The sequence below is a fragment of the Rousettus aegyptiacus genome, unplaced genomic scaffold, assembly GCF_014176215.1.
Source record: "Rousettus aegyptiacus isolate mRouAeg1 unplaced genomic scaffold, mRouAeg1.p scaffold_m13_p_2, whole genome shotgun sequence".
Taxonomy (NCBI): Eukaryota; Metazoa; Chordata; class Mammalia; order Chiroptera; family Pteropodidae; genus Rousettus; species Rousettus aegyptiacus.
In genome coordinates this window covers 158,054,910-158,079,360 of record NW_023416295.1, presented here as the reverse complement: position 1 = coordinate 158,079,360, position 24,451 = coordinate 158,054,910, and the positions used below count along the sequence as shown (strand labels likewise).

The window sequence follows — 24,451 nt, the reverse complement described above, 5'->3', positions numbered from 1 at the left end:
GGGGACAAAACTAGAGATAGAGGGGCCAGTTAAAAGCCTGTTGTCACAATTCAGGTGAGAGAGAATGAACTCTCTCAACCAGATAGTGGCAGTGGGAATGATGAAAGAAAGGCTGTGAGACACATCAGGGAAGCGGCCCTGACAGGCTTTGAAAGGCTCACGTAAAGACTGGGGAGAGTGTGAGGAAAAGAGAGTGGTCAAAGGTAACTCCCCAATTTCTAGCATAGCAACTAAATATATGGTGCTGTCATTCAATACTGGAGACACAGTAAGAGGAGCAGGCCTAAAGGGGAAGATCACGAGTATAATTTTGGATGTCAGTTTTCTCTCTCTATGGAGCAGCCAAGTGGCTATCAATGTCCAGTGGAAGCAGGACATTGAAGTCTAGAGCTCAAGAGAAAGAGATGAAACGCGGGAATCATTAGTACGTTAGCAGTGGTTGAATCCATGTGAGAAGATGATGAGATCACCCCAAAAGAATGGGTAGAATGAGAGGGGAAGAAAGCTGAGGAACTGCAGACATTTTTGTAGAAAAGGGACCAAAAAAGGTAACAAGTGTCAGAGTTGGGACAAGGCTGATCAGAAAGCAAAGTCACTTGAGTCCAAGAGAAAAGGGGGAGACAATAGTATCAAATGCTTTCTCGGGGCATGGTCCCCAAATATTCATGTCCACTTACGTATGGCCTTTTCTGTTTTCCCACACCTTATTTCCCATTTTTTAAAGGGCGGCTCCAGGTAGGTATTTTGTCCCCTCAAACTCAACATGAACAACACAAATGTTAATCTTTTCCTTATTCCATCCTTAAACTGTTTGCCTTTGTTAGTGCTATGTCCATTATCCCAGGCTCACGGACTACAAATCGTAGAGCCATCCTTGTCTCCTTTTGGCCCCAGTAACTCTTTCTATTCGCGGTTCCCATGATTTCTTTTTTTCATGTATCTCTAATTCTCCTCCCTCCCCCTTACCCATTTACTCACTTCTCCCATCATCACTGCCCTCTACTTGAAAGTTTCTATTTCTTTCATATTCACATCGTTTTCAACATCATCTCCTAAAGAATTTTTCCAGAGCCACTTTGCAAGGCACACAATAAGGATGTATCTCATCACCCGTCCTCTCAACTAACATTTCCCCAACCTGATCGGCAGATATTTTAAAAGGTAAAATCTTCTCTTAAAAAGACAGATATTGTATTACTCAGGGTACAAGCTTTGTTTTGAGCACTAGAGCATGTTTAGCTTCTCAAAAAGACTGCATTAAAATGGACAAAATGGCTGTGGCTATGTAGGTTGCCGCTGCTTTATAGATGCACCTCGAATTATTCGTACTGTACGATATGCCCCTCCTTGTGGTCTCACTGTTTGCATGTGTAACCCTTGTCTGGGTGAATCTGATTTTCTTTTGCATACTTATGGAATCCACTGATTTTTGTAATAAGCAGTTCCCTGAAAGGCTAAAATAGTTATTGAAAGAAACTATATTATAGTTAGGTTCCAAAGGAAATTTAGAAGTGAAAGTATTGACAGAAAATGGCTCAGAAATCAGGGATTTTTTCTTTTTTCTTTTACAGTCCACCTGACAGTTTAAGTTCAGAAGACAGTTTGGAATTCACTTTAGATGATGATATGGACTATGACTTGGTAACTAGGTTATATTTCTTGATTTAGCTATTGCATCTGGTGAAATGTATAGTTGCTCGTATCTTCTTTGGAAATTTGAAATTTCTTATTTCAAATATTCCACAACTTTCCAGAAGAAAATATGATTTCGATACTGTTCCCTAACTGTACATATAGTTTATCTTTGTCATCAGACATTTTATGAAAAATAGATGTCGATAACAAGGTAATAATTTAGGATATATATATATTATCTACACTCTTCCTATGAAAATAGCCACCTCCTGATTGCTTATGATTTTATTGGGGCTTAAGATATGTTGAGTAGCTAAACTGTAAGATAGACTGACCTTTAACAAAACACCTCTTCATGGCTACAAGACTGACTTTCAGCCAACCCCACCCCAGACATAAACTCAGAAACTCAAAAATGAACAAAAACCACTTTAAAACACCATCCTTTATTATATATAACACACCTAACCCAAGTCCACTTTTTTTCTATTGTGGTAAAAAACATAAAATTAAAAAACCATAAAATTTACCATCTTAACCATTTTTAAGTTTACAGTGGTGTTGACTATATGCACACTGTTGTGCAACGAATCTCTTAACTTTTCCATCTTGCAAAACTGAAATTATGCCCATTGAACAACTTCTCTATACCCTCTCTCTCTAGCCCCTGGCAACCACTGTCCTACTTTCTGTTTCTAAGAGTTTGATTACTTTAGATGCCTCATAAAAATGGAATCATATAGTATGTCTTTTTGTAACTGGTTTATTTCACTTAAAATAATGTCCTCCAGGTTCATCCCTGTTGTAGTATGTGATAGGATTTCCTTCTTTTTAAGGCTAATTAATATTCCATCATATGGATATACTGTGTTTTCTTTATTCAGTCATCCGTTGATGGACATTTAGGTTGCTTCCACCTCTTGGCTATAGGAAATATGATAAACATGAGTGCGCGAATACCCATCTTTTTAAAAGTTAAATTTAAAGTAATACACACTTATTCCTAAAATTTTGGAAAATATAAAATAATTAAAATATAGGGAGAAGAGGGCCTTCACTTAACCAAGCCTTTCTTTTTTCCATTTCTTCTGCCTTGCCTTTCCCTAGACCCACCTTTCCATTTTTCCTGCCCCTGAGTCATTTTCTGCTCCATCCTTGATTTTTTCTTTTCCTTACGATCTTCTTCTTTTTTCTCTTTTCCCAATACCTTCCATCTCCCCTAAATGTTCTCTTCCTGAGGGCCAGCTCTCACATGGAAATAGGCTCCTTTGCCATTATCTATGTCTGCGTCATAGTGAGAATGGTGTTCCTGTACCCTACTGCATTTTTCTAGATGTCACATGTGCACAGATGGCATATTGTTAAGTGAATTATATTCTTTATTATTGATTGATTAGGAGCCAGAACTTTATTTCCAAGAACCAGAAGAGTTACTTCAAGTCTTCACAGAGTTGGAAGAGCAGAATCTTACTTTGGTACAATATTCCCAAGATGTTGATGAAAATCTTGAAGATGTGAATAAAAGAGAAAGACTTATACAGGATAAAATGTAAGTCATTAAGAACAAGTAGTTTTATTCTATTAAGTGATTTCCGAACAGAGACAGTGTCCAACTCATTTATGTGTGGTCCTTCCTTGTGGTCTCTCTGGATTTAGGACAGGATTTTTATTAATATAGTTTACATTATAGAGTCTAAAGGGTAGAAGTTGTATTTATACAGAAGAGACTGGCTTTAGTTTAATTTTAGTCCCTACTTCCTTTCACCCATCAAAATATTTTTCCTAGCTACAATAATAAAAGATTAAAAAGAGTTGAAATGTCACCTACTGCCTTAATTTATTAAAAGATTTTTTTATTAAAATCTAGCTAACAAACTATATTAGTTGCAGGTGTACACCATAGTTATTCAACATTTATATACCTAAAGGAGTGGTAATCATCTGAAGTAACCATCTGACCAAAGTAACCAAAGAAGTAACCATCTACACCATACGACACTATCATGGTATCATTGACAATATTCCCCATGCTGTATATCAGGGTTCCCCAACCACTTGGCCACAGACCGGTACCAGTCCATAGCCTTTTAGGAACCGGGCCGCACAGCAGGAGGTGAGCAGCGGGCGAGCAAGCAAAGCTTCATCTGTATTTGCAGCCACTCCCCACCCAGCACTAGTATCACCGCCTCAGCTCCACCTCAGATCATCGGGCATTAGATTCTCATAGGAGCACTGGTCCTTGGTGTCAAAAAGACTGGGGACCACTGCAGTATACATGAGATCCCCATGACATTCAATATATTATTTTCAGGTGTACAGCATAGTGGTTAGATATTTATATAATTTACAAAGTGATCCCCCTCACTAGTACCTGCCTGAAACTATATCATCTGGCTAATAAATCATGCTTTGGATGATAATGCCGATAAATGCATTTTCCTTTGCTGTGACTCTCCTCAGCAAAATAGCTATTTTGAGACTTATTAAATATTGTATCATTTTGTAATGTACATATCAATATATCAGGGCTATTTTAAAAGGGATATGTCAGGGGAAGGAGGCTGAATTTGATGACTCACAGCATTCCTTGCTACTCTAAAATTTTATATTATTACTTATTATAATTATTATATTCATATTTTGGAATAACTGAGTCATAGGGAACAGATCTTTAAATCTACCCATTATAAAAATGTATAGAGGTAAGTTTTCTGGGACAGCAGATGGCAATCTTTTTAAACAGTAGGTCAAACCACATTAAACTTTGGAACAAATTAACTCGTTTAGAAGAACCTAAAAATTATGATCTTATAGTCACCCATTACCACTAATGCATCCTTTTATTCCGTATCTCCTCTTTCCCAATCCTCACAGCACATGGTGTCCCCAACTTGACCATATGATTTTGGGGTTGGGGCAGGTACGACTGGGCATGAAAAGGGGATCTCTGTCAGAATCCATCTCTAGAAGATCTATATCAGAATCTCTCGGTGAGGGAGTCAGGACTCTACTTTGCCTCAAGACTCCCCAGATAGTCTGATAACCAACCAGGTTTGCGAACACAGATATAATAGATGTACCCATAACTTGGTATCCTGACTCCTCAGTTTTGCTGCTCTCTATTTGGGGCACTCGGGAACCACAGATGTAGTAGAGAGGAAGAAAATGCTTCCTGATGGAAATTAAAAGCAGCCTCTGTGCATTTATTTTTCTCATTTTAACCTGTCCTTTGGCATGTCTTAAAAATAAAAACTCAGATTTGGCTTGTGAGACATAGGATGCTTACACATGTTCTGGAAGGAGTGTTGAAACTCCTGACGGATGGTTTATTTCACTAAACCACAGACAAGGGTCTCTTTCTTCTTTTGCAATAGAAATAGCAACATAGAATTTCTTTTGGAGCACAAGGAAATGCTTAAGGCTAACTGTGTGAGAGAAGAGGAAAAAGCAGCAGAACTGGAATTAAGGTCCAGGCTATTTAATTTTGGACAATTTAATTCAGATGCCCAGGTAATCATTGCCTATGGTAATTTTATTTCAGCTCACGATAATTTGCATTCACTGTATACTCAACATTGTAATGGGGAACTGAAAGCAAATCACAAGTCCCAGGTTGATGACAGAGAGAAAAAACCATCTTGGAATTAACCTGCCAATTATCTAACAGTCAATTTATATAGTTAAGTAGATAGAAAGCATCTGAATTGGCATTGAGGTTCTCTTAAAATATTACTGAGAATTTCCCCCCTATAAATACATTTCTTTTAGTCAGAGTGTATACATATGAAATAGTTCACTGTCTGTGATCATTTTGGTATTAATTTAAGGAGAAAATAAGAGAGGAAAAACTGAATCTACACTGAATGGAATATCTGACCAATACTGAGCTTGTAACAGGTTTTGGCCTCTTTGGGCCTGCACAGATTCATCAGAGCACCTGAGACACAGAGTAGTGCAGTTATATGTTTATATGCTAGTCTCTCCAAGCTGTATGCAAACCCCTTGAAGGCAGAGATTTCTTACCCATCTTAGCTAAGTTTAGTGTCCCTGTAAAGTAGGTGCTCAATAAATGTTTGTTGGATGATGATTAGGTTAGTTTCTAGACCCATAACTCCAGCTAACATTGGTTTCCTTATAAAAATCGCAAATAAAAATTCAAGCGAATATGTGAGGCTAATATCATATTTACAGTTATGAACTTGATTTTCAAAAAGAAGTAGATTTGGGGAAACTGTATGAGGTGACTGTCCACTTCTACTCATAGGTAGGCAGGGTTACAAAAAGCATCACTTTACACACACGTATTTCCTGGGGTGGTACAATACCCTGAGTTAGCAGGGGATGTGGCGTGCCTTGCTAGAGCAAGTGTGATGACACCTTTCATTTCTTCGATACTGTTTTTTCCTTACCTTTTGTGATAAAACATACATAAGTTTTATGATTTAACGATTTTAAGTGTACAATTCATTGACATTAAGTATATTTGCAATACTGTGTAGCCATCACCACTATTTATAGAATTTTTCATCATCCCATATAGAAACTCTGTATGTGTTAAACAATAATCTCCAGTCCTCTATCTTCCCAGCCTCTGGTAAACCTCTATTCTACTTTCTGTCTCTATAAATTTGCCTGTTTTAGGTACTACATATAAATGAAATCATTCAGTAGTTGTCCTGGCTTATTTCATTTAGCATAACGTTTTCGAGTTTCATCCATGTTGTAGCATGTATCAGAATTCCCTTTATGGCTGAAAAATATTCTATTGTATTTATTTACCACATTTTATTTATCCATTCATCCATTAATAGATACTTGGTTTGTTTCTACCCTTCAATTCTGTTTGAAATAATTCTGAAGCAGATGGACATGAAAAATGTGGTATCTCCCCCTCCCACCAAGCCCCCTTCATTCAAGTTTAGGGCAGTTAAAATACACACACACACACACACACACACACACACACACACACACAGCATTTTCAATACTCTTAAACTTTGAGGCAACCAGGTGCCTAAACAAAGAAGGTACAATTAATCTGAAATGTACTTTTTACAAGACTCTTAAAGATTACGGTCAGAACTATAATTTTGGCTAGAACTATAATTTTGGCATTCACGTATTACACTCTGGGAAGATGCACACTGTCCTACAGATATAAAAGGTAAGAACAGGAAGAAAGAAACAGGCAGAATAAAAATATTATTTTCTTAGAATTTTTCTGCTTGCTCATTCCCTTTCAGATCTCAAAATGTGCAAAACACAATCCTTTATGAGTAAATACGCATAGTTACACCTAACTTTGGTGTTCATAAATTGTTACTTTGGAGCTTTGATCACTATAAAATCAATATTTTATTCTTTCAAAACTTCTACACTCCTAACTGTACTTAATCCCTTAAAAACACTTTTCACTGATTACTTTTAAAATTATAAATTTGGTCATTGAAAAGTACACAAATCATAAGTATATCTCTCAAAGATACTTTCTCAAAGTACTTTCTCAAAGTACTCATATGCATATACTGTCCCCTATACCAGAGACCATGACCGGCACCCCCAAAAGCCTCCCTCATTCCTCCTTCCAGTCTCTGTCCCTCAAAGGTGACCACTATCTTCACTCCCTCACCATCAATTACAGTTCATGTTTTTGAACTTCATATAAATGGAATCACGTAATGTCTAGCTTATCTGGCTTCTTTCTCTCAACATTATGCTGTTTTGTGTAGCAGTTGTTGATTTTCATTGAACACGAAATGGAATGTAAGCTATTCCATTGTTTAATTTTCAGAGTGTATTCACTTCTGGTTTAATTTTTCTTTCGAACAGGGAGCTGATCCAGTTCAAATGGAAGAGTTGTTTAGAGTAAGCACACAGAATGTGACATGGATTAGAATCAGAATTCTTGAGTTGGAAAGGAACTTTAAATGACATCTAGATATATATCCTATCCAGCTTTGATACAATTATTCCTTCTAAACATTGCTCTGGTCAGATCATTTCGCATTCATTGTTGGAAATTGCCCCGGTATTTAGTCTTCCAAAATCCTGCCCCACTGAAGCAAGAACACTTACTTCTCTTGCAGCCTCTTAGCAGCCCCTTCTCTGAGATGCTCTGGGCTGGGCCTGCCATCTGGTGGCAGTTCCAGGGATTGGACTGACACTCGCCTTTTCTGTCATAAGCAGGCCTCAGCCTTGAGCTCCCTTTTTCTTTGCTTCTCCATTGGGCCAGATCCTCGATCTTTTTCATGAGTAATTCCTTTAACCTCATTTCTTAATCCTGTTTCTTATGCTATTCTTACCTTGTTATCTTAAGAAAATATCTCTGTCTTTTCCTCTCCTGTTTGACAAGGGGAACTTTAAAAAAAGAAAAAAAGGCGTCATAAAAGGCCTCTGCCCATCCACCTCTAAAAAACTCTTTAGTGTTCAAAAGGTCTCCTTCAGAAATTTCTATCAGTTACTAACTATTCTCATATTAAGGTTGCTTTTTCTCAGAACCAGTGTTCAATACATTTTTTTAAATGATTCACATTGCAGCAATATTTTTTTTCATATGCAATATACATTTTAGCTCCTTGATGGGCTAATTTTACTTTTGAAAAATATTTTTCTGCATTTCTAGCTTTCTAAAGGTACATGTTATTAAATAGGAAATATAATAAACATTATTGAGGGAAAAGGGGCTTTATGGCAAATAGGACTTTTACTTTCTTTTTATATTATTTTGTACTCCACGTTTTCTTTGAAAAAGCATAATTTTAATAGAGAAAAAAGGAGGCAATTCTCGTTTTCTTGAGCAGAAAAAAGAATTGGGGCAGAAAGCTATCTGGAGAATGATTTACTTTGCCCAGTAGTTTTTTGAGGCCCTATTAACCAAGGATGCCCAGTACAAAGTTGAGAATTTTCTCACAGTCCTGAAACATGTTACCTACAAGTTCTGGCATATCTACTACGAGTTAAACAGTCCAGCAGCCAGGTACAGGGATCAACAAGGTTTGGCCTAAGCCTTTGCTTAGACTAGAATGCTTGCAATGGCTTCCCAAAGGACAGAATGAAATTCAAACTCCTCAAAAGGCTTTTGTAGGTCAGCCTTGGAATCTGTTTGCTTGTAATTTTTTTTTCCTCTGAAAGAATGCTTTCATTTGTTCAGCAAACATTTATTATGTGCAGTTATGTACAAGGCACTGTTTTAGATACAAGTATAAGCATAATAAATAGCTCCTACCCTTTAGGTGCTTACAGTCTATAAAGGGAGATAAGGCATGTATACAAATAACTACCATACAGGATATTTATAGTTTTAGCATGGAGCTCACATGCTGTGCTGTGAGGAAATGCACTGGAGTGCAAAAAGGATTTAAAATGTATATGTTGCCTCTACTTGAATGCTCAGGGAATGAGATATACAAAAATATTCAAGCAAAAAGATTATATAGTCATAATTACTTTTATACCTAGACTAAAATATTTTAAATAATCCATACTGTTACTTGGTAATGATCTGATTACAAATTTTTATAAGTATTACTGTGTTTTCTCACCGTTCTATGTAATATTAAAGTTCTTTTTTTAAACAAAGAAACATTTAACAGCATAAAACGCCTTTATTATAATATAGTAAAACAGAATTTTACATTTATTGGACAAGCAAATAGTGATGTTATGTTTTCTGCTCTCCTTTTCTTCTCAATCTCAGGAAAAACTGATAGACTCTCTTAGTAAAAAAATTAATCAAGTGTACAAAGTCTGCATTGGAGATGGTGAGGTTGGCAGCCTCAACCCAGTTCAAAAGCTGGTAAAAGTAGAGTCTCGCCTGGTGGAACTGAGTGATCTCATTGAATCCATTCCCAAAGAAAATGTGGAGGCAATTGAGAGGATAAAACAGAAAGAACGACGGCAAAAGTACAATGTCTTATATAAGTGTAGTGAATGACTGAATGAGTAGCTGTTTTTGCTTGGATTCCACAAACATTTAGCCAGTCTTTATTATATGGCAAGGATGACCGTACAGAGATACTGTGGGAGGAACCAACCCAGGCTTGCCCTCCTCGTAAAGATATTTAGTGTGGAGACACAGTCATCAAAGAGTCATATAAAATAAATATGTCATTACCAATGGTACATGAGCACTGTGAAAGAAAGGACCCAGGTGAACAAAGTTCACTGGGGCAACTGACCTAGTTTAGGATGGGAGAAGGGTGCTTTCATTTGGAAAAGTGAATTTTCAAGGTGAATATTCACTCTTATAAGAAAAATTTGCAGAGCTATCATGTGGAAGGAGAAATACACTTGTGAAAATCCCAAGGCATAGATTAGAAACCCTTCATTGGAACACTGCAGAGACAATCTATGCAAGAATTGTCTGAAAGAGCCATGCAATAAGGGTTTTCCTGTTGTAACTGCTATAAATAGCATTTACACATTAACTCATCTATTCTTCAAAACAAGCTCATGAGAATTATCATTCCTGGAAAATACTGCCCCCCACACACCTAGTTTGGGGTCTTTCAGGAGAATTCACCAATTTACAAATAATTTCCATACCAAGTTAAGTAAGGATTTTATGTATGTACTATCTATGAGACAATTATTATAAATATACAATCCCTAGTATGATATGGCACATAGAAAATGCTTATAAGTAGAATGTTATAGCAAAAAAAAAAAAAAAAAAAAAAAAAAAAACCATGTTGGGAGGCAGACTAGTAAGTACTATGGCTCCTAGTACAGGCATGCAAGCCGACCTGCCTGGGTTCAGTCCAGGTTCCACCATTTATAACTTTTGTGACCTTAAGCAAGCTGCATAACCTCTCTTAAACTTCAGTTTATCTGTAAAATGGCAATAATAATGGCAGTAATAACTTGTAGGGTTGTTGTGAAGATTAAAGGATCTATGTAAAAGCACTAAAGCATGTTTGGCACATGGTTAAGTACTCAAATATTAGCCATTTACAGTAGATATTTTGTTATCTCTTATATTCTTGGTATGGGAGATATTGTTTTCCCCATATAAAGAAGAAGTCCAGAATATATTAAGGTGATCCTGATGGAATTTTATCAAATATAAAGCAAATTTTTAAAAAACTGTAAGTGAAAAATGACTCTTTCCATAACATAACTTGAGATTAATTACACTAACACTTGCATCTTTTTTACAGTGGGAAATGGTCATCAAAGTTTTGTTTTCAGTAGTGATAAATGAAATCTAATTCTAATTGTTTATCATTCTTACTGAAGAGAATTTTAGTTGATTTTCCCCATGGTTTAGAGGCACCTTACATGATGCCTAATTTTGCATAAAAAATGTTCAGTAACTGTTACACTTAAAATATTTCCATAAAATAGCCATCACGTACTGAGTGCCTATTCTGTACTTGGCATTGGAGTAGACTGATTGCACAGGTCACCTCACTTATCTTCATAGCAACCCTAACAAAAACAAGACAAATAGCATTTCTTGGTCTTAATTTGAGAATTCTATTCAAAAGGATTAACTGGAAAATACACTTTTTTGTGGTAATTCATTGAACTATATACTTGAGATTTGTGTACTTTTCTGCAGTTTTTACTTCAACAAAAAGGTTAAAAAGGGGGGAGGGGGATAACTGGAAGTTAATTCATGTGGCCAGTGTACAGATAAACTGTAAAGTGCTGAAATGTGAGTGGAGTGATGAGAAGGCTTTGCTGAGGTACTTTGTTTTAGACTAAGATCAGGATAGACTTTTATTTCCTCTAAAACGGTAACATGTAAATTTCTTCGTATTTCAACACAAACAGGATCTGTTGTTGAGATTTCACCTGAATATCTTTACCCAGTAAAGATGAATTATTATTTTCATTTAACCTTAATGTAAATCTTATAATATTTAGATCATTCATTACCGAATAACGATATAGATCTTTTTTACTGTCAGTGATTTATAGTTAAGAAGAACATTTTCTCCTCTTAACAGGCTGCGTGAAGAGAAAATGAAAGAAAAACAAAGACACCAGGAGGAAAGGCTAAAAGCTGCACTGGAAAGAGCAGTAGCGCAACCAAAGAAAAAGGTTTGTATTTTGTTATTAATAGGTCCAGCTACATCAATGTGTGACTCCTGTGGTATAAAAACAAAATACTTAATTCCTCTAACTTATCCAGGTTGAACTTTAGTAAAATAATCTTTCTTGGTCACAGCTTCAACTGGTCTCTCTCTGGTTCCTTGTTACTTTTAGATTAATTCAAATTACTAAATTCTCTATTAGACCCACTTTTTAGTAAAAGAAACCTGTCTCCTCTCCTCTTTTTCTTTAGCTCCAGGTTCATGAAACTATTTTTTTTTTTTTAAAGTTTGAATAGGTAGTACAAGCATATGATTTAAAGTTCCAAAGGTACAAGAGTATTCCGTGAAAGTCATTCTCAGTTCCCGTCCCCTCTGGAGGCAACCACTGCTAACAGTTTCATCTGCAACCTTCAGGAAATATCCTATTATTTGTATATATATGCTTCTTCTTATAAATGGGAGCTATAAATCTTGTTGCTTTCACTTAAAAATGAGATAGTGAACTTAGAGAGTTATATATAACCGAAAGGGTCTCTTAATCCTCACATTGTAAAAATAATGAGATTAATAGTTGAAGTTAAAATGACTTACCCAGTGTCGCCTCAGATTTAGCAGCAGAATCAGGACCAGAAGCCAAAGTTCTTTATATTGCAAGAGTACCTATAATAAGTTTGGGACTGGGAAGTCACTGAGTGCTTATGGTCCAAGCCTCTACAGTAGGTGTAGAGGGCCTTTTGTTTCTACGTGCTACTCTCCTTCCTTTGGGTCAGGGTCTGAAATATAGTCCAGGAAGCCAATTTTACGGTTTTCTGAGGTGAAAAGCTAATGTGGACATTGATTCTTACCATAGTAATAGCTAACCCACAGTGAATGTTTATTGTGTATTTCACAACTTTTGACGCATTTGAAAAAAATTCTGACGTATGATAACAATACGTATGTCAAAAAGCGATTATCTTATTTTAAAAAGCATTTCATTTTCAAAAGAATCTGTACTTCTCTAGTTCAACTCTTCCTATAAACATCTGACTTGTCTTCTTCCTCCCAAGGGAGAATTAACCATTCATCTCCCTCCAACATGTACATACTACATACTAACCCACAAAATTGAAATGATTATTTTTAAATATATCTTTCCTTCTAGACCATGCATGAGTTTTATGACCTTTGTATCCCCAATATCTGGCACATAGTGGATATTCAATAAATGCTTACTGAATTAACGAACTGAAAATGAGAATGAAAACAAAAACTTGAAATTGAAAAAAAAATGACCTGATAAGTTGACAATGTATAAAGACCTGTGAGAGAAATTCTTACCCAGTTGGGACACTTCATTACTGGAAATTTTCTCAGACAGTAATAACAACAAAAGTTACCACAGGAGATCACTGACAGTGAAAAAAAACCTCTGACTTTAGAAAAGGAATTCAGGGATTCCAGTCCCATAACATTTTTGTTGGCATAATGATGACCAAAAATGTCAACCATTCTGCAGTGTAGGGGACAGTCTCACATAGGGATAGTGCCCCTTTTGAGACACGATGGAGATGCCCCATCAAATTTCTACACAAATTCAGATATAAAAGCATAACAAAACAAATAAGATTATGGGGAAAAAGGACTAAAAGAGGGGTATAATTAGTAATGATATACTTGAGAATATGCCCCAGAGAGAATGAACAGACTTGAAAGTGAAATTAGGGATTTCCCGAAGCATGGGGGCATGTCCTGGGGGGAACACCTCCGAAAGCCAACAGGATTACTAGCATTTAAGAAGACAGTACATGGTGTTCTCAAGCTTTTGTTTAACAGGATTTTAAAATGTCAGTCAATTCGTACTCAACAGAGGAAAGCAACCTCTTCCAACCAATGAAAATCAGCTATGGCCCTTACTGAGAAATGAAATGTTGGCCTTAAACATGGTGCTTTTCTAGGCTGACCATGTCTGAAAATTGCTATACAATGACTACATCTCCCCTACTTCCCCATAAAACCTAACTGCTCTGTCTTCTGCATACTAACTATGGTGCTCTAATTGTTGCTTAACTTTGCCTAACATGTTGGACATCCATTAGGTTATCAATCCTTTTATAACTGATTTACTGTTTTAAACCATATTAGTCCTTGGAAAAGTTAATATTAGTATCTTACTTATACTTCAATTGGAAAAGGTTATGTTGAAGAATATTAAGTATTTTGTCTTTTGTTTCAGCTGGGAAGACGACTTATCTATCGTTCAAAACCTCCATCTAGTACCAAACAGGAACTACTTTTAGTCAAGGATACGAAATCAAAATCAATAGAGGATGAATACTTTTTCACTTGAATAGGAGCAGTAAGATGTTTATTACCAGAATGTTTTAGGCATATTTTATAATTTTGGTTTTCAATAATGGCAATATTCTGCCCCATATGCTGGCCTAATCAATTTGAGGAAGGCAGGTCCTTGTTCGAAAGGTTATAGGATTGGGAAAGAGAGTTATTTTCTTTTGTTGAAGCTTTTTATTATCCATATTTTAAGTATTATTCTAAACATATAACTATACTTTGAGTTGTCCCAGTTGGGGTTACACATCAAAAGCTACTTTACTCATGTAACTATACAGTGAATGACCATTAAATTGCAGTAGTGGCATTCTCTGACAATGTAACACTTTAAATGATCTTTTTTTCAACCAGTGCACAGGAAATTCATAGTACACATTTTATCAAGGTGGAGTATACATTTTAACAATGTACATCTAAGATACCATAAGGGTTTTGAGTTTAAAACTTAAATGAAAACCACTAAGTTATGTTCTAAGAACATAACTGTAAAGACTGGTTTTTAATTCACATTAAAGAGTTCTGTTCCAAAACCTTAATTCTCTTAAGTGATCAGACCATGTCTTCAGCCTGTCAGTTTACAATTTCTGTTGTGTTCTATATCCACAATCATTTTAATTTTCAGGACATGTTTCAATTTTAGCTATAATATGTATACATTATTTAGCTTACACTGATATGGAATTAACACACAGTTTGTCAACTACTAAGTAAAACAATATATATTAATTCTAAGAAAATATTTAACTTTATATGTGTCAAAATGACTCAAAAATAACTTTAAAAGAATTAGTGGCTTTTAAAAGGTCTCAGTTAATACATAAATAAAAGCTGAAATTCATGTTCATAAACATTTATAATGTATATAATTTCCCCTTATAGAAAAAAAAAGCATAATAGTGGACTTACAAAAGAAAACCAACTTAATGAAGCTGGGTAACTTTTAAAGCATTACTCCTCTGAAAGATCTTTCAATTGTTTCAACATTTGAGCTTTGCATATAAATATCTGAATATGAACAGTTCACCAGTCACGTTGAAAAACAAACAAATCTTTATTGTCTAGAAATATATATAAAAAAGATTCCCCACAAAAGATGCTATTCTCTCATTTCCCCATCTTCTTCCTCTTCTTCAACACCCCTGATATAAAGCACATTATTACACCTGTAAATAGAAAAACAGTACATTTTGTTGTTCCAACTAGAAACCATATAAGATCTAATTTATTACATTTTTTTGTTACAAACTACTGAATGCTAAATTTACAACACAGCATTTTTTTCTCTTAAAAAAAGGTTTCTACCCTAGATTTGTTAAAAAGCACATGGTACTTATTTTACCATACAGTTGTTATAAAATGGTATCTTTATGATCTTCCAAAGGGAATGACTAGCATTTGAAGGTATAAAGTTAGTTCTGGAAAATGAATATAACCAAAATCCCTAACAGCAGCCAGACCCAACTAAAATTAAATACCAAGCTCCTACAACTAATGCACTGAAAAAAGTTACAGCTAAGAACTAGAAGTTTAATATCGACACTAGAAGAATCTTAAAGATGAACAGCTCCAAAATATTTAAATCTTCTTGGACAAGTTTAACAATTTCAAAGACTCTTATAGTCTAGTTGTAGAATATTATATTAAATTAATAGTAACTTTAAAAAGTAATTCTGAAATTGAGGCACTAAATTAATTTATTTAAATGGGTATTTCTAATGTTCACCAGTAACTCCTTCTATATATTACTGCTGTTTTGTTTACCTTATTAAAACTTCACCCAGATGTCCAGACAATGCTCCATCTATGTATTCTTCTGTGTTTGCAAGCTTTAAATAAAAAGAAAATATACTGGTATAATACAGAAGGAAAATACTATAACACACCTAATATTGGTGAGAACTTATTAACTGAGACCTTTCTATACCAACAACTCATATTTATCTATAATTAATGTAACCACTGTAGTACTTTTTGGTTTCATAAAAATATTCAGTAAAGTTATCATTGATGGATGTAGAACAAATATGTAATAAAGCTTGTTGGAACAATTTTTAAAATCTCAGTTGTGTAATATTTCTATTAGATATTAAAATGTGCTGAGGAAGGCAGTCTCCCAATTTATGAATAAGTTGAGATTAAAGTTTTCCGAAAATTCAGAAGCAGACATTAACCTGTCTTGGGGTAGTAACATTATATACTACAGTATCATATTGAAGAACCCAAAGGGTATACAAAAGCTATGGCTAAAATACTAAATACTTTTATATTAGTCACCAACCAAACCAAAGAATTAAATGTTTTTTAAATCATGTGCTAATAAACAGGGGAAAACAACAAGTTCTTAAGAAGAGGTTAAACAATTAAGAGTGACCTTATAAATTTTCAGTTATAAAATACATAAATCACAGGGACATAATTCTTAGCACAGAGAATATAGTCAATAATATCATAATAACTTCGTACAGTGACAGATGGTTACTAGACTTATTGTGGTGATCACTCCATAGAGTATGTAAATGTTGAATCATTATGTTGTACAACTAAAACTAAATATGTCAATTATATTTTAATAAAAAAAAACTCATTAAAAAATTTGATCCTAAACACCTTAGGAATTGGGATTTGAAATTCATTTATAAGATATTTAAACTTGACATTTTCATTACTAAATTGTGGCTGCTGAGTTACATACCTATTCTGTGATAAACATTTATTTATGAAGGGGATCTTTTAGGGACTTAAAGTTTGATGAAAGCTTTCATGTTTCAACTATTAAACGTTAAATATTTAAAAGTAAAAAAAAAAGTACCTTTATAGTTAGGGAGCTATATTATTTATAATTTTACATCAAGACATTTAGCTTTCCTTCTACATACAGGTATAAACTTTACTTGTAATTTATAAAAATCACAATCTGTGCTACCTGGGACTCACAAAAGAAATGAACAGGCCAGAAAGGAGAGGGAAGTTTCCTTCATTAGCTGGGCAAGTGGCAAAGGAAAAGAAACATAGGGCTTACGGAGAATGTAAGGTAAGGCATTTAAAACATGCTGATAAATTAATACTGCTATTGAATGTTATTCTCTCTCCTATAGAGAACAAAAAGTAACATCCTATGCCCAGAGAATAAGGTTTTGTCTGAAATATATGTGGTTGCTGAGATAACTAGTTTTGTATGTAACAGCTCTCAGAAATAATGTATAACTATCAACTGGTTTCTTTTTTGTTAAAAGTGATTATTTTGGGCAGATATTCATACTGCCAACTGATTTCTAAATTATGTAATGTTCCAAAGCCTTCTGTCACATTTTAAATAAAATCCAAAGTCCTTCCTAACACTTAAAAGGCCCTGTATGATTACCATTCCAACCATTCTATCATTCTTCCCCTATCTCACTCTGCTCTTGCCTTCCTGCTGTGCTCTGAACACACCAATCATATTCCTGCCTCGAAGCCTTTACTCTTGCTGTTTCCTCAAACTGGGATGCTCTCTCTCCAGCAACTCTTCAGCCGCTCACCCAGTTCTGGTCTCTGCTTAAACTTACTGCCTCCTAGAGACTTTCTCTGGCTATCCTATCAACACTGCACACTTTCGTCACCCTATTCCGTCTCTTTCTTTTAGTCCACAGCATCTATCATTACCTAATACCACAACGTATTATATTACTATCTCCCACCATGAAACATAAAGTCCTTGAGGGTAGGGACTTTTATTCATTGGTGTATTCACAGTGCAAGGCACATAATAGGCACTTAATAAATATGTACTGAGTGAACAAACTCAAAAGCATCATCAATGTGGTTAGTCACTCAGATACATTTCCTAAGTGACAGGCTCATTAGGAAGTTGTATCACTTTTAAAACCAAATATTTGGTGAGTACTCTTTATTTTTATAATTCCCATAACATAAAATTCATTTTTAAAGTGTACAAGTCAGTGGTTTAAACTATATTCGTAGAGTTGTGTAACCATCACAGCTAAGTCTGGAACATTTTCAGCACAAAGGGTATACTCTTCAGATTTTTCTATGGTCTTGGTAAATGATTCCTGCTTGGGGAATTTTCCAGGCTAAAACCATGCTCTACAAGAACTTTGGAGACCTGAGTATGAGTGTCATCTGTTCAGGTGGTAGACTCTTAAATTAAGAAAAATCTCAGCTTTTTGCTTACAAGCATTCCTATACTTAGTACTCTGCTCCAAGTACAAGTACTATCAGTGTGGAATACTGGGAGTCATGGCTGGATTGGCCACCTGTCTAGGTAACCTTTAAAATTCATCCACCTGCCATTAACCAGTCACATAAATACCTGAGTTTCAGGAAAACATAACCTCAAACTCTTTCCTCAAAAATCTGGCTAAAAACTACAATTAAGCAACAAAAAAACAAACACCCCAATTCAAAAATAGGCAATGGACATGAATAGATATTTCTCCAAAGATCACATAAATGGCCAATAAGGGCATAAAAAGATCTCAACATTACTACTAATTAGAGAAATGTAAATCAAAACATCAGGAAGGCTATTGTCAAAAAATATAAAAAAATTAAAAAATTACAAGTGTTAGTAAGAATGTAAAGAAATTGGAGTCCATGAACATTACTGGTGATGTAAAACAGAGCTGCTGCTGTGGAAAACAGTATGGCAGTTCTTCAAAAAATTAAACAGTCTGCGGCCATGCCACCCTGAACAAACTTGATCCTTTCTGATCTCGGAAGCTAAGCAGGGTCAGGTTGGTTAGTACTTAGATGGGAGACCACCTAGGAAGACTAGGTGGTATAGGTGTTAAAAAAAAAAAAAAAAATTAAAGAATTACCATATGCAATTCCATTCCTGTATACCCAAAAGAACTGAAAACAGAGATTCTAGCAGATATCTGTACAGCCATATTCACTGCAATATTCACAATAGTCAAAAAGTGGAAATAATTCAAATGTCCATCAACTGAAGGATTAAAATTCAGTATGCAATGAAATATTTCATCCATAAAAAGGAATGAAATTCTGATACATACTGCAATATGGATGAACCTTGAAAACATTATCCTAAATGAAATAGGTTAAAATAACAAATATTGTATGAGGTACCTAGAATAGAGACGGAAAGAATAGTATTTAACAAGGGCTGGAGGCAGGGGAAATGGGGAGTTAATGGTAATGGCTGCAGAACAGTGTGAACGTACTTAATGCCACTGAGTTGCACACTTGAAAATACTCAAAGTGGTAAATTTTCTGTTATACATTTTATCACAACTTTTTAAAAACTTGGCTGAAATATGTATAGAAGCTACTGTTAACAGACACGAAGTCAGTTAATAAATTCCTTTGGCTGGTATGTCTTCTCCCTCAAGAAATATTTTTATGGAATTACTTTGATGTTGTGCCTCAAGTATTCATTAAGAGACTTAAGAATTTCACTCAAAAAATTTCTTTCAGAGCTAGTGCTGGGAAGTTTTACTTTTTCCTCAAATTAGTGTTACCCTTATAGCATTATGAATCAAATATCTGAGTTATTTTTACTTTAATCAAATCTATGGCTAAACTTTTGTTTAACACCATGTCTCATATGTAGTTTGTTATAACACCCTCCCTGACCTTGACCCTATTCTTGAATTTTGCTCTGTGTTTGTCAATTTAATTAACTGTATTCTTATAAGTCACACGAAACCTTTGAGGAATAAGGTGAAGAACAATAAATGCAATTTAATAATCTTTTTAACACTTTAGCTTACCTGCATGTTCATATAACCATCTACAGATACCAGGTAGCCTTTGTACTCCATTCCCCACTTAAGTTTCACCATTACTGGCTTTCCTGTTAATCCATTGAGGAAAGGTTTGGGATTGAGGGGCAAACTCTGCACAAAGAACAAAAAAAGAACTCAATTATTCTCCTGAGCTCAGCTCCCACCACCTACTCTCTGCTACCAAAACATCATTTTATGGTATCCAAATGAAGCAAACTCTTGACTCTCTCTCACTTAATTTTCACTTGTATTTGTTGAAGAGCATCAGAGAAATTTAAATACCCAGGTAGCCAATTTTATCATCAACACACCAAAACTTATATCACTGTTCCAGGCTATAAAGAAACAAAGGTAAAGACAGCTGAAAAAAAAAAAAATGCAAGCGACAAGTCCCTGTCCTCAAGAAGCTCACAGTAGGAGAGGGAAGGGCAAAACACAAATAGACAATTACACCGCAATGTAGTAAGAGGAGATATACTATGTATTAGGGTACCGAACCAATCCAGCCTTAAGAGGAAAGAAAAGAAGTACTGTCTCCATTTTATAGGATAAGAGGTTATTTCCAGGGAGCTGGGGAAGGGGAACAGCTGTTCTAGGCAGAGGAGGCTACCTATGTAAAAGGAGAAAAGAATGAAGCAACAAGGTGATGTCAGGGACATAACAACTTGGTGTTGCCAGTGTCCCAATAAGAGGCTACAGAATGAAGCAAGGGACAGATCACACTTGAGTCTTCGCTTTAAATCTGGACTCTAGCACTGGGTCTTACTTGACTTAGCAGTGCCTCTTACACATGAGCTATCACTTAATGTCTGTTTATTCACCAAACCAGAGTATCCCCAATAAATTGACTTTTTCCCTTCCCTCATCTACTCATCCACCAGCCCAAAGAACCAAGAAACTTTGCTACTAAACTCCTTTAAGATAAGTATATTCAGAGCGACCTCCAAAGACAAGGGGGGCTACTGCCTGCAATAACTACCTAATGAGTATACCATTTTCACTCCTGTCTTTCTCCAACTTATTATCTACACAGCAACTATTATTTTTATCATGTCATATCTCTGCTTAAAATGCTTCAATGGCTTCCAACTGCACCTGGAGTAGAATCCAGATCTCCCTAAAATGACCCGAGAGGTCTTGCCTGACCCTACCTCCTAACCACTATTCTTGCAAACTGGCTGTGGCTTTCTGTGAATTCCTCCAGGTGGTCAAGCTTTCTTTCCGGCCTTAAGGCCTATGCTCAAGTTCCCAGCGTTTGGAATACACTCTACCTCCTGCTCTTCAAGGGGCTGCATTTCATTTCATTTAGGTATCAGGTTAAATCCTTTCCCTTCCGGGGATGCCATCCCTGACCACTCTTCTAATGTACCACCATCCTGACCCCCTCACAGCATCCAGTTTGCTTCCTTCTTAGCACTTAACGTTATTTGCAATTATATATTTCTGTTATTTGATTAGCGTCTGTCTCCCGCACCCGACTGAGTTAACCTAGGCCAGGGTCCGCATCAGTTCTTTTCACCTCATACTCCTAGCGCCTAGCATATCAGGCAGGTGGCATGCACTAAACAAATATTTGCAAAACGAACAAATGACTGCTCCAAAGCCTAGGATCTGTGTTCCAGAGCGCTGTGGGGCTGGGAGTCCCCATCAAAGGATGAAAGCGGATTTGCAGTGTGAAGGGTGGGACGTGAAAACCTGTCTTTACCCTGACCCTGTGGTCCCAGCCAGCAAGGATACCTCAGGCTCAGATTCAAACGAACAAGAGGGGGAAGAGGGAAGGGGCACTCCTGGCCAGCGGAAGGCAGCGGAAGGAGCGCGCGCCTCAAACCCCCAGAGCAGGGAGAAATGGGCTGGCGACGCGGTGCGCAGCGCCTCACGCGGATGAATGGGAAACGCGCGAAGCAACCCCCACGGCCCGGCGAGGCGGTCGCCCGCGCTCTCTCTCTCCGGAGACCCCAGCCTTTCTTTCCCTCCTTACCATCGTGACGACGGACAAATGTCACAGGATACTCGCCGCCGACCCAGCTGTCGTGTGTCCCTCGCGCCTGAAAAAACTATAGCAGGGATCGAACCGCGCTGCTTCAAGAGAAATGGCCGCCAAAAAGCAGCGTGACCTTTTACCTCCGACTCCAGCTCTTCCGCTTCTGTGATTGGACGCAAAGAGGTATGTGCTGATTGGAGGAGGTGGCTGGGCAGTATGTCCTGGCAACCCGCGGTGCAGCGTGCGATTGTGCGTTCTCCGCGACGTGCGGGCTTGCGGGAAACCTTCGGCCGCTGCGGGGGTACCTGCGAGCCTGCAAAGACAGTGAGCCGGGCAGGTTTCTGGTCTGCTCAGCTGCCTCGAGCGTTCGGCTGAAAGATGCTGCGCACCCTGTATCGCGGACATTTCTCGCCAGCCTAACGAATGTGGCATTCTTTTGTCCATTTTTACCTGTGAGAACGAGTTTGGGACCCTTGAGTGCTCAGATTCTGTGATTTGGGGGCTCCTCTGCTACGGCCCCCTTCTACCTGATTGTTCTCTATTCTGTAACATTCATTTCAACCCACTCTATAGGAAGTGGGAGAAGCAAGACTAGACTAAGGAAAATGAAACGCACCGAAGAAAGTCAAGTACAGAATGAATTTCAGATGAAGTTAAATTGAGACCACGATGTGGTGGTCACTCTGTCGATCTGTTCTTTTTGCATCACCAGCAGATACCCAATACAGTCTTTTTACGTGCATTTATAATTAAGGACGAGGGGGATGTTTACTCTATCATGAACTAATCCTTGACAGTATAGTGGTATTGATCAGAATCTCACTTGTTTTTCTCCTGCATAGACTTTCAGCTCACTCAGATCTGAAATGCTAAACACAGTTCTTGGAGAATACGCACTTTGAATAGTGCTATTCTTTGGTTCTATTTTTGCAGCCCTTCGGAGATAAATTTGGAATTTCGGTTTAAATGTTGCATACTGTGGCACTATGGAATAGAGGGTAAAACTTAGGAGGCAGCCTGGTTTCATCGTATGGAGGTGGTGTTGGGCAGTTTCTTTACCCACTCAGGCCTCTGTTTTTCAGCTGTAAGTAGATTTAAAAACAGTATTATCCACAGGGTTGTTAGGATTAAATAATTAATGCGAAAGAGGTTAGGACTGTGCTTGGTCATGTAAGGGCCCAGTAGATGTTCACTATTATTTTAAGGCCTGTGTAAATGTTGGAGAATGTTGGCAAAATACAGTAATTTTTTTTTTAATGCAGTGTGTGCCAAACAGTTGGAATCATTTACCCCAAAGTTAGGTGGGCTTTCCTCTTAGTTCCACCATCACTTACTTGATGTATATTTAGCCTTTGTACAGACTTTGAGTTCCACCTATGTGCCAGGCTACTTCACTTTGTTATAATGGAAATCGTACCACAAAGACTGCGATTAAGTGGCTATAGCTCCATTTTAGAGATGAGAAATAGGCTCAGCAGGTAACTTGCGCAGGGACACGCAGCTGGGCTTCAACTTAAAAAACTCTGCTATTTCTGCTGCTTGAAGCTAACTTTCAAAAGCTTAGTATATACTTTAGAAGTCTGACTTTTATTTTAGCTGTTAGTGAAGGGAAACAAAACATTACTGTAATCTCTATATAGTTGTGTTTAAAGTTCGTTTTTCTCGCGTTAAATAGTAATCTTACCGTATGTGGGTCCTAGAGCAAATTAAGTCTGAAACATCGCTGGAGGCAAAAATGACAAAACTGGAGCTGTCCTACTTTAGGCACATAATGAAAGGCAGGGTTTTTGGAAAAGACAATAATGCTGGGGAAAATAGAAGGCAGCAGGAAAAGAGAAACACCAAATATGAAATGGATTAACTCCCTAAAAGAAACACTAGGCATGAGTCAACAGTTGTTCAGCTGGGCTGTTGAGGAGAAAACAGTGTGGACATCACTTATTCGTAGGGTCAGGTTTACTCCATACTAAATTAGTTCTAGCAGCTGTCAGGCTATGTTATTTATAGTTGGGGAAATGCTGAAAACAAAAATATTTAAAATACTGCACTTGGTACCATCAATATTTGGTTAAGTTCCTGAACTTCTCTCTCCAGGCCTTAGTTTTGCATTAGTCAAAGGATTGAAATAGATTATCTTAAGGGCATTTTCAGCTTTAATATGCTATTAATTTATTAATAATATAAATATATTATTTAACATAGTCTTTGATATTTTAAATTTATAATGAAGAAATGAAGATCGAAATAAAGAATATCTCTTACATTGTAATTATGCTTTCAATTATGAAATTAATTATAATTTATTAATAATAAACATTAATTATAATCATCTCCCAAATAAAAGACAGAATAGTTATTCAATTTAGGTAACAATAAGTTTCTTGTAGATTTAAACTTTGAGTTTTCCATTTATGTTGAGAATACTATCCAGTAAAATTATTTTAAAACCATACACTGTAAAATGAGGTTTTTCAGTGATATGGTTAATACTTTTATCTTGATTCTCAAAGTACAGTAGAACAATTATAAATATAGTAAATTAAGGGAAACTAAAACTGGTCTGTTTCTGTCTGATTATAGATAACAGGTTAGATTATATTATTGACAGTGAAAAAGAAAATTTATCAGCAGAAAATATTTTTATTCATTATATAATTAATTTAGCCATAATTACTTAGACTCAATAAAAGTTTTCTTCTCCCTGTAGGTGCAATATT

The 24,451-nt window shown here is 36.3% G+C and overlaps 2 protein-coding genes across 2 annotated transcripts in view; one reads left to right on the top strand and one right to left on the bottom strand.

Moving 5' to 3' along the window:
• Positions 1-14,177, top strand: part of CCDC38 (coiled-coil domain containing 38) — a gene marked incomplete at its 5' end in the record, with an annotated part of 36,125 nt that extends 21,948 nt beyond the window's left edge. Inside the window, 6 exons of the mRNA XM_036235872.1 lie at positions 1,572-1,641; positions 3,033-3,184; positions 5,010-5,145; positions 9,332-9,537; positions 11,589-11,682; positions 13,891-14,177. Coding sequence (XP_036091765.1) covers positions 1,572-1,641; positions 3,033-3,184; positions 5,010-5,145; positions 9,332-9,537; positions 11,589-11,682; positions 13,891-14,004 — 772 coding nt within the window. The remainder of the gene's footprint in view (positions 1-1,571; positions 1,642-3,032; positions 3,185-5,009; positions 5,146-9,331; positions 9,538-11,588; positions 11,683-13,890) is intronic.
• Positions 14,178-15,033: 856 nt separating this feature from the next.
• On the bottom strand, positions 15,034-21,889 carry SNRPF (small nuclear ribonucleoprotein polypeptide F). The gene is made up of 4 exons (XM_016159398.2): positions 21,732-21,889; positions 19,739-19,864; positions 15,768-15,832; positions 15,034-15,169 (listed from the first exon to the last, which is right to left on the bottom strand). Exons 1-4 carry the CDS (start codon positions 21,732-21,734, stop codon positions 15,103-15,105), a joined length of 261 nt encoding a protein of 86 aa, XP_016014884.1. The 5' UTR covers positions 21,735-21,889; the 3' UTR covers positions 15,034-15,102.
• Positions 21,890-24,451: the final 2,562 nt, after the last annotated feature.